Source organism: Suncus etruscus, chromosome 9 (genome assembly GCF_024139225.1).
Source record: "Suncus etruscus isolate mSunEtr1 chromosome 9, mSunEtr1.pri.cur, whole genome shotgun sequence".
NCBI lineage: Eukaryota > Metazoa > Chordata > Mammalia > Eulipotyphla > Soricidae > Suncus > Suncus etruscus.
Genome location: NC_064856.1, coordinates 101,502,634 through 101,519,596, shown reverse-complemented (window position 1 = coordinate 101,519,596; position 16,963 = coordinate 101,502,634). Strand labels below are relative to the sequence as shown.

At 44.9% G+C, this 16,963-nt stretch overlaps 4 protein-coding genes across 4 annotated transcripts in view; 2 read left to right on the top strand and 2 right to left on the bottom strand.

The window, feature by feature from the left end:
• Positions 1-11,701, bottom strand: part of ZDHHC5 (zinc finger DHHC-type palmitoyltransferase 5) — a 29,345-nt gene extending 17,644 nt beyond the window's left edge. Inside the window, exon 1 of the mRNA XM_049779623.1 lies at positions 10,535-11,701. Within this exon, the coding sequence (XP_049635580.1) occupies positions 10,535-10,638 (104 nt within the window). The 5' untranslated portion in view covers positions 10,639-11,701. The remainder of the gene's footprint in view (positions 1-10,534) is intronic.
• The window catches only part of SSRP1 (structure specific recognition protein 1), a 1,220,984-nt gene that overhangs the window by 742,961 nt on the left and 461,060 nt on the right, over positions 1-16,963 (top strand). The gene's annotated exons all lie outside the window — the stretch shown is intronic.
• Positions 1-16,963, top strand: part of TIMM10 (translocase of inner mitochondrial membrane 10) — a 322,347-nt gene that overhangs the window by 68,737 nt on the left and 236,647 nt on the right. The window lies entirely within an intron of this gene.
• Positions 1-16,963, bottom strand: part of TMX2 (thioredoxin related transmembrane protein 2) — an 81,091-nt gene that overhangs the window by 46,333 nt on the left and 17,795 nt on the right. The window lies entirely within an intron of this gene.

Below are 16,963 nucleotides of genomic sequence, written 5' to 3'. Positions count from 1 at the left end.
CCCCATTCCTTTTCCCAGAATTTTTATTTTTCAGGAGGAGAGCAGGAGGTTTAGGTCATACCCAGTAGTGTTCAGGGATGACTCCTGGCAGGGCTCAGGATATGACATGGGATGTCAGGAATCGACCACAGGTCAGCAACATGCAAGGCAAGCACCAAACCCAGTGTACTACGGCTCTGACTCCTTCCCAGAAAGCTTCAAACTATTCTCAAACACCTCATTTTCTTTTTTTGGTTTTTGGGCCACACCTAGAGATGCTCAGGTTGTATTTATGACTCTACACTGAAGGATCACTCCTAGAAGTCTTTGGAGACCATATTTGGTCTCCCAACAATCAAACCCAGGTCTTCTATGTGTATGGTAAGCATCCTACCTGCTGTACTCTCTGTCCCACAACCACCTAATTTTCATTAAGTGTTATTAGAGTTTTATTCAACTACTAGAGGCTCATGGCAAGACAAAAGAGAAAAGCCTAAGAATGAATGTCAAGACATAGAATTCAAACCAATTTTCAAATAAAGCAAAAGGGGATGGAGAGATGTGGCCACCTGACCAAAAAAATAAATATAGCTAAGGAGTAGTAGAGGAATGGAAAAAATTATCAGCTAGAACAACTCTTATTCCCGACATGAGAAAACAAGAATAACACATTCAGGATTCCACAGGCTCCGAATCAAAGACAAACTCCTGGTAACTTTTCTTTGGGGGGAAAAACAATTCCTAAGTGGGAATGCTTCTGAGCATTCCTAGTCTGACAATTTCCTAGTCCTGGAAACTGAAATTTCAGAAGAATCTATGTTTGGTATCAAAACCCTCCTCCAGTCTTAATTCAGGAAGAACCTAGTGGCTAAATACCCTAATCTACTTTGTGGCTGAGAACGCTATCTCCAGAATTAGGGCAGCATCACAGCATCTGTCCTTTTTCCCCTTTATCTAGACCAGTCAAAAGGGAAGAGTTCAGTGAGAAGAGCTGGGGCCAAGAGAACAAAACAGCAGTCCTAGTCTGGAGATTGAATCCATCCACCGCAGTGCTGAATTCAGTTGAGAGAGGCAATCTGTCTCCATCAAAATGAGAAAAGAACCCTGAACAGACAGGCTAGCCTAATCTGAAGTTCTTAACAAGCCATTTCCAGCAGTTCTTTGGTTAGGAAAAGAGGTCTCCACGCCTTGGGAGGGTTTGGGGCTGAAGAAAGGAGGGTCCTTTCACAGCCGCACCCAAAACCTGACTGACCTCCTAGGCTCCACAGGAGGGAGGGAGGGAGAGAAACTAAAAATCAGTCATCCAGGTCAGAGCCCCTCCCTAGGATTTAGCTGTCCTTCCATTTCCGACGGGGAAGAGGAGAAAGGATGACTCACTCAACTCCCACAACCTGGGAAGATAATTAGAAGGGGAGAGAAATTAAACCTTAAGAGAACGCTGGGGTGCCCAGGAGTTAAAAATCTCCTTTTGAGGCACATGCGCTCCCTGGGCCAACATGTCCGTGCCATGCATGTGTGCTGCCAGACCATGCACAGGGTTTCTTCAGAGCACATGTTGTCCACTTCCCCTCAAGATGTGCAGTTTGTACTTTCACGCTGGGATGTATACTGTGTGTACTGACACACACTTTTCACCTTTGGAGAAGTCCAGATTCTCTCTTGAACTTGTTACTCTCTTAAGAGTTCCTAAATAAAAACCCAATTTCACTTCCTATTGTTGTTTTTTGGGGTCAAACCTGGTGATGCTCTGAGGTCACTCCTGGCTTGGGGGACCATATGGGATGCCAGGAAATCAAACTGCGGTCCTGCGGTCTGTACTAGGTTAGTGCAAGTAAGGCAAACACCCTACCACCTGCACCATCGCTCCAGGCCCCCCAATTTCCCTTTTTTTTTTTTTTTTTTGGTTTGTGGGTCACACCCAGTGGCGCTCGGGGGTTACTCCTGGTGCTGCAATCAGAAATCACTCCTGGGAGGCTTGGGGGATATATGGGACACCGGGATTCGAACCACCATCCGTCCTGGGTCTGCTGCATGCAAGGCAAAAGCCTTACTGCTGTGCTATCTCTCTGGGCCCTTTTAATTTCACTTTAAAAAAAAAAATTGAGAACTGGCCACTCTGGCTTCTTGAGTTTGGGGGGAGGGGAGGGAGAAGTGGGGAAGTATCTCCATCCCTGAAGAAACTAAGGTGAATGAATATAAGACACCATCTCCCAAAATAGGCCAAGATGTCAGTCTTCCTAAACCACATTCTTTTTCAGTTTCTGCATTTCCAAACATAAAACATCTTGGGTATTCCACCCACCACCTGCACCTGGATATGATGAACTTTAGCCCTATCACCTTCTCGAGAATAACCCAACCCAACCAAAGGGTGCAATCTTGGTACGAAGTGTGCAATCCTGGAGCAGTTTCACTATCTGTAGCCAGATAAAGTCCGCCCCCACAATAGCAGAATCTATCCAAGTGATGCCCAGAGCTCGACTTCACAGGCAGTTTGCTCTGAGATTCAAATCAATGACCTGTTGCTTCCAATAGGTAGCAACAGTTGAGAGCTCAGAGGACACCCAACCAAAAGGAGGCGTGTAGGAGCAAAACTGATTCCCGCCAGAATATTCCACTCTCAGCATGGCTTGAGAAGCGTGCTCTGGTACTGTATTTCTTGGCCAGGTTCCAAGGTGACCACCCTAAGTGGCCTGTCTGAATCTGTTGCCTTTGATGGCAGATGAGGCCTGAGCTAAGGAGAGGAGTTGTTGGGGCTCGCTCTCAGCCTATGGTCCTAATCACAGGGCTCTAAGCAGCACCAGGCGTGGCAGTCGCCCGGAAGGCTGGCTGACTCACTGATGAGACTCCTAGACCTCTAATACCTCAGGAAGAACAGGTTCGTCTGCCCGCCCATTCGGGGCTCCTGTGTTCAAGACAATAAGCGAACAAACAAATATAAATGAGACAGTGTGTGCCAGTGTTCATACTCCTGAAAAGCTGTTAGTCCTAACTTTTCCTAAGACTTCCTAGAGTAAAACAGTCATTTCATTCCTGGTCAGGAAAACAAGGCAGGAGTCCAGAAGCTTTGAACATTAATCCTCGTCTTGATAGATGATTCTCTAGGTATCATTAGGTAATCCATAGGAAACTCTCCTAGCTTATGACTTCAGCTGCATGATGGTAAGAGAATGAAGGAGAAGAGAAGATGCTTAAAAAGAACCTGGAATGCCTTTAATACCAGCTGGCTTAACGCTGAGTGTTTACTGAACTGAAGATACACTCACAAAAATTACATTATTAATTAACTATCACCGTCACCATCCATTATCATTCCAGCTCCACCTTCATCCTTAATTCCACTTCTACTCTCTGAGGTCCTAGAGACTCAAGAGCAATTAAAACAGAGAAACTAAAGCTCCTAAAGAATAGGCATATACATTCCACCCATGCCTAGCACATAGTCTGAATGTGTGATTAGTATCCTTATTAATGAGGCCAGGATGGAATGAATATCCTAGTTCCTGTCCCTGGAGATCTGCAAGATTCTATGGGAAGACAATTTCCTTCTAGTTAAATTTTTCTTACAACTCTTAGCTTTGTGGTGCTCTAATGTTAACCAGCTTTTCAAGCAGTCAAATACAAGATATACAGGGCCACTTAACCCCTGGCTGAGAAAACGTGAGAAGAAAAAGGAACAACCACTGTTCAATTAATGTCCTAAATCAAGAGGCTGCTTCAATTCAAATCAGGTGCTCGAACCTCTGTAGTCTGGAAAAAGGGCCAGAGGACAGTGCCAGAGGCTGCTCAATTCTCAGTGGATAAACAAGTCTGGAGAAGTCAAAAACTGAAAGGGGAAAAGCTCAATTTATGGGTGGCATATGGCTTTTAGACAGCTCTGACTTTGATCATTCCCAGAGGATCACAGCAAGATTTTACCCTATACCATCTTTTGCCAACTTTAGACAATATCGGATTTAATTGCCTCAGAACTCAAGGAAAACAGAGAACACACAATGCAATATTCAAATGGCACTGCCAGGAGCCTGAGGAGAGTAAGGGTCCCAGGAAAGGCAGAGAGGATACCCGAAGTGTCTGGGCCTCTACACACTAGTATCAAACCAGACCCAGCAATGTTCTTAAGATTTTATATACTGGGGGCCAGAAAGATGGCATGGAGGTAAGGCGTTTGCCTTTCATGCAGAGGGACGGTGGTTCGAATCCCAGTATCCCATATGGTCCCCCGTGCCTGCCAGGGGTGATTTCTGAGCATAGAGCCAGGAGTAACCCTGAGCGCTGCCAGGTGTGACCCAAAAACAAAACAAAACAAAACACACACACACACACACACACACAAAGATTTTATATACTGGAGTTCTGTTATCTGAGCTTTTTTAAAAAGGGAGGCCATGATGCTTCAAACAAACTATTCTAGGTCTACTTTCTCGTCATATAGAGTTTGAAGAAGCAGGACCCCAAAAGTTAACAAATTCAATCTCCTGATCCCAAACAATGATTATTCCTCACCTAATCAATCACAAAAGGAGACTTTACAAAAATTGAGAAAGAACCAGGCAGATCATTTCACATTAAAGTTACTTTAGCAAACACTACCTCTTCCCCAGAATGAAAAAGGGGGAAAAAAATTAAGATTCTCCCAGTACTGCTAAGTTTAAGTACTAAACAAATTCAAAAAGTTGGGAGGGAACAACTAGACAGACTAAGTGAATGAGAAACACCACCTGTTCTACTAGTCTCTTCTCTACAGGATGCCCTTTTCTTGATGATCAAAACAAACTAAACTAATCATTTCTACTCATGGCTTTCCCTACCTGATCCCTCCCCCCAAAAAAATGACAGGGAAGCTATTCCTAATTAAAGGCTATATGCCTCCACTATTTGTCAGCCAGCTGAAAAAAACTCTTCTTCCTACTCCCAGTCCTCTAGGTCTCAGAGTAATTCTCACCTGGGACTTAAACTATGTAAAGAATAGATAGCTGTAGATAGTGAAGAGAAAAAATGACAAAGAAGTCAGGCTTAATTTTTAGGGGTAGGTGAACCACACTCAGCCTCATTCCTAATGAGGCTAATGCTCCTAAAAATGCTCAGGTGACCATGTAGCAATGAGAACGAAACCTGAACCTCCAGCCTACAGCCCACTGAACCATCTCTCTGGCCCCACTCATCAGATTTTTTTTGGGGGGGAGGGGGCCACAACCAGCAGTGCTCAGGGGTTCCTCCTGGCTCTATGCTCAGAAATCGCTCCTGGCAGGCTCAGGGGACCATGTGGGATGCCGGGATTCAAACCACCGTCCTTCTGCATGCAAGGCAAACGCTCTACCTCCATGCCATCTCTCCGGCCCGCATTCATCATATTTAAAGATGTAAAGCCTCCCACAGAAGAAGCTAGCTTAGGGGCTTGAAAGAAAAGGTAGAACAGATAAGGCACTTGCCTTGCACAGAGCAGAATCAGGTTCCATCCGCTCAGTCCATATGTTTCAGAGAAACTTATGGGCAGATGAAGAGGAAAAATAAACAATTTCAAAGCTAGAGTTAGATGACAGATGAAGAGAGATTGTTTATCCCTCTACAGAGGGAGGCTAGGGAGATAGTACGAAGTTTGAAAAGAGCCCCAAAATTAGCTCTAAGAAAACCATGAGGAGGTAGGGAGATAGTTCTATGGCTGGGAACACATGCTTTGAAGATAGAAAGCAAGTCAGATCTCAAGCACCACACACAGTCCCCTGGGCACTGCTAGGAACAATCACCACCTCCAGCACCAAGCTGAGAGTAGCCCCTGAGCACTGCTAGGTGTAGCCCAAAAAAAGAAAAAGAAAAAGAAGAAAACTCTGAGGGAGAACTCTAAATGGACTAAAGATCTTCTAATTTTGGATTAGAAGCAGTAATTACAAATCAAGTCTCTAATGGCCTATGGAGACTGGAGAGAAGAGAGGATTAAAGGCAAAAGCATTTGCTTTGCATGCAGCCCACCAAGGTTCGATCCCGGCCACCCCCTATGGTTCTCAGAGCCCTGAGAGGAAAGAGTGATCCTTGAATACAGAACCAGAGAAAGCTCTGAGAAATCACTGGGTATACCACCCCCCAAAAAAAAGAACCAATTCTACGAAACTTTTTCCTAGAGTCAAGAGATCATGAAAAAAGAAGGGCCCCTACATTTCTGGCACTAGAGGATGAGAAAGTAGGTTAAATGGCTTCAACTATCGACTAGAAAATGCTTATGTCAGGAAAACTCTTTGTGAGGAAACTGGTATAACCTGCCAAGCAATTCCATGGTTCCAAATTAACAAGAACAAGGAGTCTGATGTCCTATCTCTAGAGAAAATAGGCTGAAAGACAAAATCTACTGAGAAAAGCCTCAAAGCTTCTCAACAGGGTTTGCCTCTAGGAGAAAAAAACCTACACCAGGGTTTTGACACCAGGGTGTCAAATTCGTTTTTGCACATAGACCTTCTGATACAGCACCAAAAATGTTTCAAGGATACTTTACAAGGATACTTAGATTCTAAAGAAATGCCCCTTCTTGATTAAGAGGGTGATTTGGTGGCTGGAGAGATAGTAGGGTACTTGCCTTGCATGCAGCCAACCTGAACTGGAGCCCCAGCATCCAATATGGTTCCCCAAGACCACCCTGTTGAAGAACTAAGAAATAACCCTGAGCACTGCTAAGTGTGCCCCCCCCACACACACACACACAAAAAAAAAAAAATGTTGATTTTACTTACTGGCTATAATAGCAGAAACCAGAGACTCACTAATTTCTCCTAACTGGTATATCAGTCCAGGAAGGACAGAACTCTTGAACGTGTTAAAAGGACGTCAGTCTTTCAAAGGAAAGCCAACATAGAAAAGACCAACACTTCTTTACAAATTAAATTCTTGGTCTTTCAAAAGAGTTCTTTCAAAGGGAAGAAAAAAGACTATGGAGAAAGGAGATTAAATAGAAAATAATAAAGCTATTCTAGGTCACTGAAAGATTTGGTCCACTGGAAAGCTAGAGGCCAAAAATATAAAAAATTAGAATGATGCTGATAACTTAGAACTCTTTCCACTTACTCTACTCACAACCTCCTTCCCCCAGAGAAATTTTTAATAGCCCCAGGTTGAAGTATAAAATAGGTATATAAAGCAAATGTTTACTAAAAATAAGTTATAAACTTACTTTAAAATATTCAGTCACTAGAACCCACATTTTAAGTTAGCCTCAAATAGCTGATGCAGTCTTTCTGTTGTTTTTTATTTTATTTTGTTTTGTTTTTAATTTTAGTCCGTACCAGAGGCACTCAGGGGTTACTCCTGGCTCTGCATTCAGAAATGACTCCTAGGCCAAAGCGATAGCACAATGGTAGACCATTTGCCTTGCATACGGCTGGACCCGGGACAGACCCAGGTTCAACTCCCAGCATCAATGAACCTGTCAGGAACGATTTCTGAGTGCAAAGCCAGGAGTAACCCCCCAAGCGCCACCTGTGTGGCACCAAAAACAAAAAGAAGGAAAAAAATAAAAAGAAATACTTCTAGCAGGCGTGGGGGACCATATGGATATTGGGAATCAAACGGGTCAGCCAGGACAATGCCTTCCCCATTGTGCTATTGCTCTAGCACCATTCTTTCTCTGTTTAAGTAGAAAATATTCTATCACTAGCTGGCTTTTAGTCCAACGACACACTTTTTAGAGAAAGAGGGTCTTGGGGCCGGAGAGATAGCATGGAAGTTAAGGCATTTGCCTTGCATGTCTTGGGGCCAGAGAGATAGCATGGAAGTTAAGGCATTTGCCTTGCATTCAGAAGGTTGGTGGTTCAAATCCCAGCATCCCATATGGTCCCCTGAGCCTGCAGGAGCAATTTCTGAGCATAGAGCCAGGAGTAACCTCTGAGCGCTGTGACCCAAAAATAAAGAAAAAAAAAAGAGAAAGGGGGGTCTTCCTCAGGGCATCCAGAAGCTACACCCTATGAGACTCAGCAAACTGAGACAGTGACTCAACAAGCCTGAGAAAGCGATGCTATCATGGGCCATCACAATGGGTGCTTAGGAGCCACCAGAGTCACATAGAGCAATGCTTAAGTGGTCTCCAGGACTACACCTGTCAATGTCTGATGGCCACATGGTGCCAGGGACTGAACTGCATGCAGTCAGGCAAGTGAACCCTGTACCATCTCTCCATCCATAACCAACACTATTAAGAATTCCTTTTAGGGAGAACCGGAGCACAGTGGATAGAACATTTGCCTTGCATGTGGCAGACCTGGATTCGATTCCTGCATCCAGGTTCAACCACTGCATTCCCATAGGGCCTCCCAGCCTGCCAGGAGTGATTTCTGAGCACAGAGGCAAGAGTAACCCCAGAGCTCCACTAGATGTGGCCCAAAAACCAAACACCAAAAAAAAAAAAAGTCCAAATTCCTTTTAGCAGAGAAAGCTCAAGTTGAAATTCTTCCCTTCCCTGCGACCTCTGATTTAATGTCTATTTTGATTTTCTCTCAGTAATAACTACCCCCGACTGCAGCAACTCTTGCTTCACTCAACCTTCAATGGGTCTGAATTATTTTTATTCCATACCACTTCATTATCTTCCTCTTCCTACCAACCTCACACTGCTCTCAACAGTCTCTGATGATCAGGTTTGAGCCTAAAAAAAGGGAGGGTAACTCCACCCCCAAAATCTAGCATGCTCTGATGGTTTCAAGAGCTACAAGTAAAACGCTAACTCAATGACTCAACAGTTTCAAGACTCAAAAGCCTCATACATACCAATTTATGAACAGGTAACAGCAAAGATGCTTACTAGTTCGTGCCACTGAGCCCAACCACCAATACACTGCCCCACCTGAGCAGTGGTTAGGCCAGCACCAGCACTACCTGGCTTGAGTATAGCCAGGAGAAGCAACAACAGCTGGGGAAGAGCCCATCACCTCCAATAAATACTAAATGATCGACAGTTTAAAAAAATACTGGAGGCCGAGGAGATAGCATGGAGGTAAGGTGTTTGCCTTTCATGCAGAAGGTCATTGGTTTGAATCCCAGCATCCCATATGGTCCCCTGAGCCTGCCAGGAGTGACCCCTGAGCACTGCTGGGTATGACCCAAAAACAAAAACAAAAAAAAACCTGTAGGGGGACCAGAGCAATAGTGCAGTGATAAAGCATTTGCCTTGCATGCGGCTGATCCGGGATGGACCTCCGTTTGATCCCCTGCGACCCATATGGTCCCATATGGTTCCCCAAGCCAGGAGCGATTTCTGAGCACATAGCCAGGAGTAACCCGAGTGTCACCGTGTGTGGACCAAAAACCAAAATAAATAAAAAACTACTGGAGGGGGGCTGGAGCAATAGCACAGTGGTAGGGCATTTGACTTGCATGCGGCTGATCCAGGAAGGACCTCAGTTCAATCCCCCGCATCCCATACTGTCTCCCAAGTCAGAAGTGTTTTCTGAGCACATAGTCAGAAGTAACCCCTGAGCATCAACAGGAGTGGCCCAAAAACCAAAATAAAAAAAAAAAAAAAATGGAAGGCTGGACAGATAGTAGAACAGGTAAGGCACTTGCTTTGCCTGAGTTTGATCCCTAGTTTCCCATGATCACCCAGCACCACCAAGAGTAATTCCCAAGGGCAGAGCCAAAAGTAACCCCAGAGCATCATGGGGCAGTGCCAAAAGTTTTTAAAAATAAAATACTTCGAAAAACACCCTATCTACTGTACTATCTCTCAAGCCCAAAAGGTAAATATATTAAGTGAGAAAATTTTGATACTATCTGCTTTTCCTAAAAAGACCATGCACTTGGAGAATTACTGCCTTTCCCTTTAGCAGGAACTCACGTACAGAAGTTTTAAAGATAATAAAGGCAATACACTGCTTGCCTTGTAGACACAGAGGTTCATTCCTGGGTCAATATGCCGCCCCACCACCACCAAACAAGGCCAGGAACAATCCCTAAGTGCAAAGCAAGAACTCAACCTGGGCACAGCTAAGTGTACCCCCCACCCATTCCTCCTAGAGAAATCTTATCCTTTCCCAGTGCCTTTACTTCCCTAGGCTTTGGCTCTTAAAAGCTCAGAGAAAACCATCTAAGTAACACCAAAAGCCAACACTATCTCATTAATATTTCTTCTAAATAAATTCTGAAATTCCCCACAATCTCAAAATGTAAGCCTCAGAGATCCTACCATTACTTGAAAACCTTTCCTCTGTTCTAGATCTCTGTCTAACAAAACTGAGGCTAAAGCTGTGTCAAATCTCTCCTGGTGGTCCTCCTCCTTCCTTCCCAGTTCAGAATTTTCTAATGATGGAACTGGGTTGGGAACTCCGAGGACATCTATGATTCCAAGGGAGGAGGGCCAGGGGAAGGCAGAGAAGTCAATGAAATGGAAGTTAGAAGGCCCAGGGCTGGTTTACTTGTTACTTTTTTACCTCCCTCCCGCCTCTGACATCTCTGGGATTTGATTTACTTACCTAAGACATCAAACACTACCAGTAATAACTATGCAAGAGAAAATACACCCATTCACCTCCCAAAGAGTACACCCTCCCCCCAATACCACCATTGGGGCAAGACTCACGTAAAGGCAAAGAAGAGCGTCGTGGCGCCTACTAAGAAGATGGCAGCTGCTGAGACCGGAACATACTTGCTGGGTTTGAATTTCTTTCCAGACTCTGCGGGCATGTTGGAGCTCTGATGGGAGATCTGCCCTGCCGCATAGCCCAGGCCCACACAGCGGCGGAACAGGCAAGAAAATGGGATAAGGGAGAAACAACGGAGAGAAAAAAGTACAGAAGGAAACCAAGAAACAGAAATGTAATGCTACCCTTCCCCCTCCCAAATAAAACCAAAGGTCAAAAGATTGCAAATGAAGGAAAGCACATGGGAGGGGGAAAGGCGATTCCAAATGATGAACAATCACCTCCCCAGGACTAGGCAGACAGAGTGATTACAGGACTTGGACAGTTCAGAAAGTGGAAACAAACAGTAGGCAGGACACCTGCTAACAGCAGCAACTGGAGAACATGGGCAGTCAAACAGATCAAGGGATAGCTCATGAGTGGAGAACAAGTCTTCAGAATGAAAGCAGAGGAGAATGAGGGCAGGGCAGAGTACTTCAGAGAAGGAAGAATTCTTCTGAGAGACTGAGCACCTCCACAACTACCATATGTCCACAAAAGGTGGCCTACACCTAACAGAGGTATGCCCGCTGTTTCTATTTTAATCCGAAAAGGAACCCAGGGCCCTTAGCAGCTGGAAGGAAAAAGTTTGTCTGTCCCTCTAGGCAGTTTTCTCAAGTCACCACTCCCACACCTTGACTTCAGGGCTTCTAGTCAGCAATTGGTTTGATTAGATTTTTTTCTGCTGATGCTTAGTTAAAGCTGGGCAGTAGCTTTGCAAGTCTGAGTTGTAATTCCTTTTCTTTGATGAGAGAGGGAACACAGAAAGGAGCAACACAAGAATGTTGGTCTTCAATCTCTGCTTGTTCTTCCCGAGCCCTTTAAGAACTTTGTTTCCTATAGAGTTCATACAAAACTAATGGGAAAAAGAAAATCCCTGAAGCCATCTTCTGCTCAATAAGCAAAAAGAGATGAAGAACTCAACTCCACTTGATGAGACTTTTAAAAGGTTACTAAGGTGAAAGCAAAGTTCCAAAGGGGTTCCTGTTTCCAGGTTAATCAATGTCTCCACTCTGTCTTCAAGCTTGGGGTTTCTGGATGCAGAGTTCAACTGGATCACAGCGCCTCACCTGCAGCAAAATAAATCATCTTTATCAGAAACATTTTTTCAGTGAATTTCTCAAGAACCTCAAGGCTAAAACCCCTCAGGGAATTCTGCTAAGAATGCCTAATGAAAGACCATTACATTTTCTTCTTTTCCAAGGATGCAGGAAGACTAAGCAGTACAGAGATTGACCCCCAGATTCCCTCTGTAGAGCATGTACTCTAGCCCTCTGAGCCACCTCCCAGGCCTAAGGTAACTTTCTACTTTGTATGTAAGTAAATTCAGAATTCTTCACTTGCTGCTCACACTGGAAAGAGAAAAACATGATTTCATTTGGCCTACGGTCAAAGAACAAAACTTACAAAGGCCCATCTCTAAATGCAACACAGAAAATGGTTGGAAAGATAGTACAACAAGTAGGGTGCCTGCCGTGCACGTGACAGACCAGGCCTAGATTCCTCAGGATGCTATGATTCCTTGAGTACTGGCAGGAGTGCAGAGCAAGGAGTAACCCAAATATCATCAGGTGTAATTCCCCCCACTCCAAAAAGATAAAGATCCAAATTGAACCAAGAACAAGGACCGTACACACCTTTATATACAGGGCCCTGGATTTGATACCCAGAACAACAGGGGAAAGAGATTAAAACAAAAGCAACCACACCAATAAGCACATAGAATTAACTGTAGCCTTTTTTAGGCAAAGCATTTGCCTAAGTAATAATAAAATCTCAAAATTGGGACCTTTAGTCTCATTTTAGTCCATCTCACATCTCGATGCTTTTTAGTTATAATCCCGAAAAGTCAAAACTAAATTTCTAGTCTTCTAGAACAACCTGTCAAAGGACCTGAATGTGAAACATTCCTGCCTGGAGAAGAAAATGTCTTCTATAACAAAGTGAGTCAACCACACAGGTTGGTCCTTTTCTTCCCAATTGAACAGTTTATTCTGACATTGGCCAATCGTCCACTGAGCCCCACCTGAGATGCAATTAAGAGCAACAATTATTTCTGTTGATGGTAGGAACAAAACAACACCATCACTTTGCATTTTATAGCATGCTTTTCATCTGGTGATCTCAAAGCATTTAACTCACATTATCTGGTGACATAGCCCCTTATCCTACTGGGTAAAATTGAAGGCTAGGGAATGCCCGGAGCTATTTCACTGAATCACTGTGGCAGTCAGGTTCAGAACCCCTGAGTTCACAAGCCATGTGCCAACAACAAACCCTTACTACCTCTTTCTGACCCATTACACTACCTGCCCAGACAATTAAGAATCTGGAAAAAAAAAATTACTTGTAAGACTTTTTGGGGGGCCACACCCTGTGATGCTCAGGGGTTGTTACTCCTGGCTAGGCGCTCAGAAATCGCTCCTGGTATGGGAGACCATATGGGACACTGGAGGATCGAACAGAGGTCTGTCCTGGGTCAGCGCATGCAAAACAAACGCCTTATCGCTGCGCCACTGCTCTGGCCCCTTAGAAATTTTTTAAATAAAGTTTTTATTCTATTCAAGTCATCTAGCATCTATATTAATACCAAAGGCAGAGATTGAAAAGATAGAATTCAAGCAGTGAAAAATAGTGTGCTTGGGAATCTATCACTTTCTTTTACCTGTGGCATGAATAAAGCAAAGGCACCTTCCTTTAACATGTATCATCTCTCAATGGAAAATAATTTTAGAGAACCCAACTACATGAGAATAGAGTGAACACCCAAAGGGATTAAGTTGTCAGTTCTATTAATAATAAAGACGTGAGGAGATGAAACACAGCAGATAAGGCATTTGCCTTATATGCAGCTGACCTGGGTTCAATCCCTGGCATCCCATTTGGTCCTCCAAATCTGCCAGGAGTGATTTCTGAGCCAGAGCCAAGAATAAACTCTAGGGGCCGGGAAGGTGGCGCTAGAGGTAAGGTGTCTGTCTTGCAAGCGAACGGACCACGGTTTGATCCCCGGTGTCCCATATGGTCCCCCCAAGCCAGGGGCGATTTCTGAGTGCATAGCCAGGAGTAGCCCCTGAGGGTCAAATGGGTGTGGCCCAAAAAAAAAAAGAAGAAACTCTAAGCATTAGTGGGTGTGGCCCATAAACCAAAAAAATAAGTAAATAAAATTAAACAAAAACAAAGACTTGGGGCCGGGCGGTGGCGCTAAAGGTAAGGTGCCTGCCTTACCTGCGCTAGCCTAGGACGGACCGCGGTTCGATCCCCCGGCGTCCCATATGGTCCCCCAAGCCAGGAGCAACTTCTGAGCGCATAGCCAGGAGTAACCCCTGAGCGTCACAGGGTGTGGCCCAAAAACCAAAAAAAAAAAAAAAAAAACAAAGACTTGAGGGGCCGGGCGGTGGCGCTAGAGATAAGGTGCCTTCGCTAGCCTTGGATGGACCGCGGTTCGATCCCCCGGTGTCCCATATGGTCCCCCAAGCCAGGAGCGACTTCTGAGCACATAGCCAGGAGTAACCCCTGAGCGTCACAGGTGTGGCCCAAAAACCAAAAAAAAAAAAAAACAAAAACAAAGACTTGAGGGGCTGGAGCGATAGTATAGGGCACTTATAGGCAGCCAACCTGGGTTTAATTCTTGGTATCCTATATGGTCCCCCAAGCAATGGCAGAAGTAATTCCTAAATGCAGAGCCAGGAGTAACCCCTGGGTTACTGGGTGTGGCCCAATAACCAAAAAATAATAAAATTAAGAATAAATAAGGGGCCCGAGAGATAGCATAGCGGCGTTTGCCTTGCAAGCAGCTAACCCAGGACCTAAGGTGGTTGGTTCAAATCCCGGCGTCCCATATGGTCCCCCGTGTCTGCCAGGAGCTATTTCTAAGCAGACAGCCAGGAGTAACCCCTGAGCACGGCTGGGTGTGGCCCAAAAAAGCCAAAAAAAAGAATAAATAAAAGTAAATAAATGAAAGAAAAGACCTGAACCCAAGCAATAGTATAGCAGGTAAAGCAGATAAAGGTATAGAAGCAGACGCAAGTTTGATCCTCAACATTCCCTACTGTTCCTCAAGCACACCGGAAGTAATCCTTAAACACAGAGCCAAGAATAAATCCTGAACATTGCTGGATGTAGCCTCAAAACAAATTTTTTTTAAAAAAGTGAAAACTTGGGGCCGGGCGGTGGCGCTAAAGGTAAGGTGCCTGCCTTGCCTGCGCTAGCCTCGGACGGACCGCGGTTCGATCCCCCGGCGTCCCATATGGTCCCCCAAGCCAGGAGCGACTTCTGAGCGCATAGCCAGGAGTAACCCCTGAGCATCACCGGGTGTGGCCCAAAAACCAAAAAAAAAAAAAAAAAAAAGTGAAAACTTGAGGGGCCAGAAATACAGCATTGAAGTAGGGTATTTGCCTTGCATGCAGGAGGACAGTGTTTTGAATCCCGACATCCCTTATGGTTCCCAAGCTTGCCAGGAGCAATTTCTGAGAGTAGAGCCAGGGGTAACCCCTGAGCGCTGCTGGGTGTGAACCCAAAAAATAAAAAAGTGAAAACTTGAGGGGGCAGAGAGATAATACAGAGCATATTATGCATTGTGTTGCATATGATGCTCTCAACTCTGAGGGATCCCTAAGCTCAGAGCCAGGATTAAGCAATGAACATACCAAGTATGAGCCCCCCAAAAAACCAAAGAAACAAAAGTAAAGACTTGGGCCCAAGGATGTGACTCAATGAAAGAGCACTTGCCTCGCATGTGTGAGGTTGTTTGATTCCCCTTAACTGGATGGCCCCTGAGCATTGTCAGGAGTACTTGTGTATCCTCAGCCAGTAACAACCCTGGAGGACAGCTGACTTGGGTCCCTCACCTCAAGAAAACTAGTCCCTGATTTTATTAACCCTATTTCCTATAGTTATCAAAGTCAAAGCCCAAATTTCCAAATCTAGGCCTAAGATTAACCATGAGAGGCAGGGACTGGGGAATAAATCAATTTGATTCCCATCTACCCTAGAGTAAGCCCAGAACAGTTGGGTGTGGGTGCTCAACAAAAAGGGGGGAAAGGCAATTTCTTATTTTCAAACAGTACTATTAAAGCTCTCCCTCAAAGCCATAAAATTTACAGGGACAAGAGCAACAATACACTTGCCTTGCACACAGCCAACCTGGGTTCAATCCCTGGTACCCCGAATAGTCTCAAAGTAGGCAAGGAGTGATCCCTGAGCAGAGCCAGGAGTTAAGTTCTGAATACGACAGGCATGGTCCAAAGACAAAACAAACCACTACTACCAGGCCAGAGCGATAGTGCAGCAGTATGGCATCTGCCTTGCATGTGGCTGATCCAGCATCCCATATGGTCCCCCAAGCCAGGAGCGATTTCTGAGAGCATAGCCAGGAGTAACCCCTGAGAGTCACTGGATATGGCCCCAAAACTAAAAACAAACAAACAAAATCACTACGATCAACACCACGAACTAAAATATATGCATGAAACCCTGGGTTCAGTTCCTGGCACCAGCCCCTCCTCTAAAAAAGATGAAAAATTATCCTTCTTATGTTTTACCTAGATGAGGATATGATTTTATCAACTAGGGAGCAGGAGAGTCCAGAGGGTAGGGCGCTTGCCTACCTAATAGTCACTAAGAGTCGCTCCTGAGGGGGAAAAAAATTAGTCAGCAGATAGTCGGTCAGATTATATTTTCTGACAGAGGGGGGTAAAAAAACACATGGGCTAATACTGTAAGGATCATAATAAAAGGCCATGCGGTTCTGGGAGTACAATACTAGGAAACAGAGAGACCAGCAAGGGAGATGTTGAGGGGTGAACATTAGACAGGGCAAACAACTGACTGACGGGTACGATCAAGACACAGGGCAGCAGATGAGGATTACGAGGGCCGAGACGGCAGGGTGAGTGAGTGTGAGAAAGGTGTACAAGAATGTGGATGACACATGCAAGCGGAGTGGAAATATGGATAGATAAACACTACAAAGTATGTGGCTTGGCGGCTCTCACGAAGGTTTACCCTAAGCACCTCCTTTTAAAGGGGGTAAGGAAAAGCAAAGCCCCTACAGCTGCCAAGCGCAGTTTGCTGAAATAAAAGTGGGGTGACGGAAGACATCTAAACACGCCCTCATCAAACTATCAGGGAATGCTCCACATTGCCAAGTGGCTGGCGGGTTTACTACAACTCTTAGTAAGCACAGAGCAAGCCAGGCAGCCAGGTTCACCGCCACATCCCTCTGGCAAGCAATGGGGTGGGTTTCGGAGAGATAATGAGATAGGATTAGATCATGAGCTGGGACACAGAGCAGCAGACAGGGAAGACGAATACAAGAGAAAGTAGGGCTC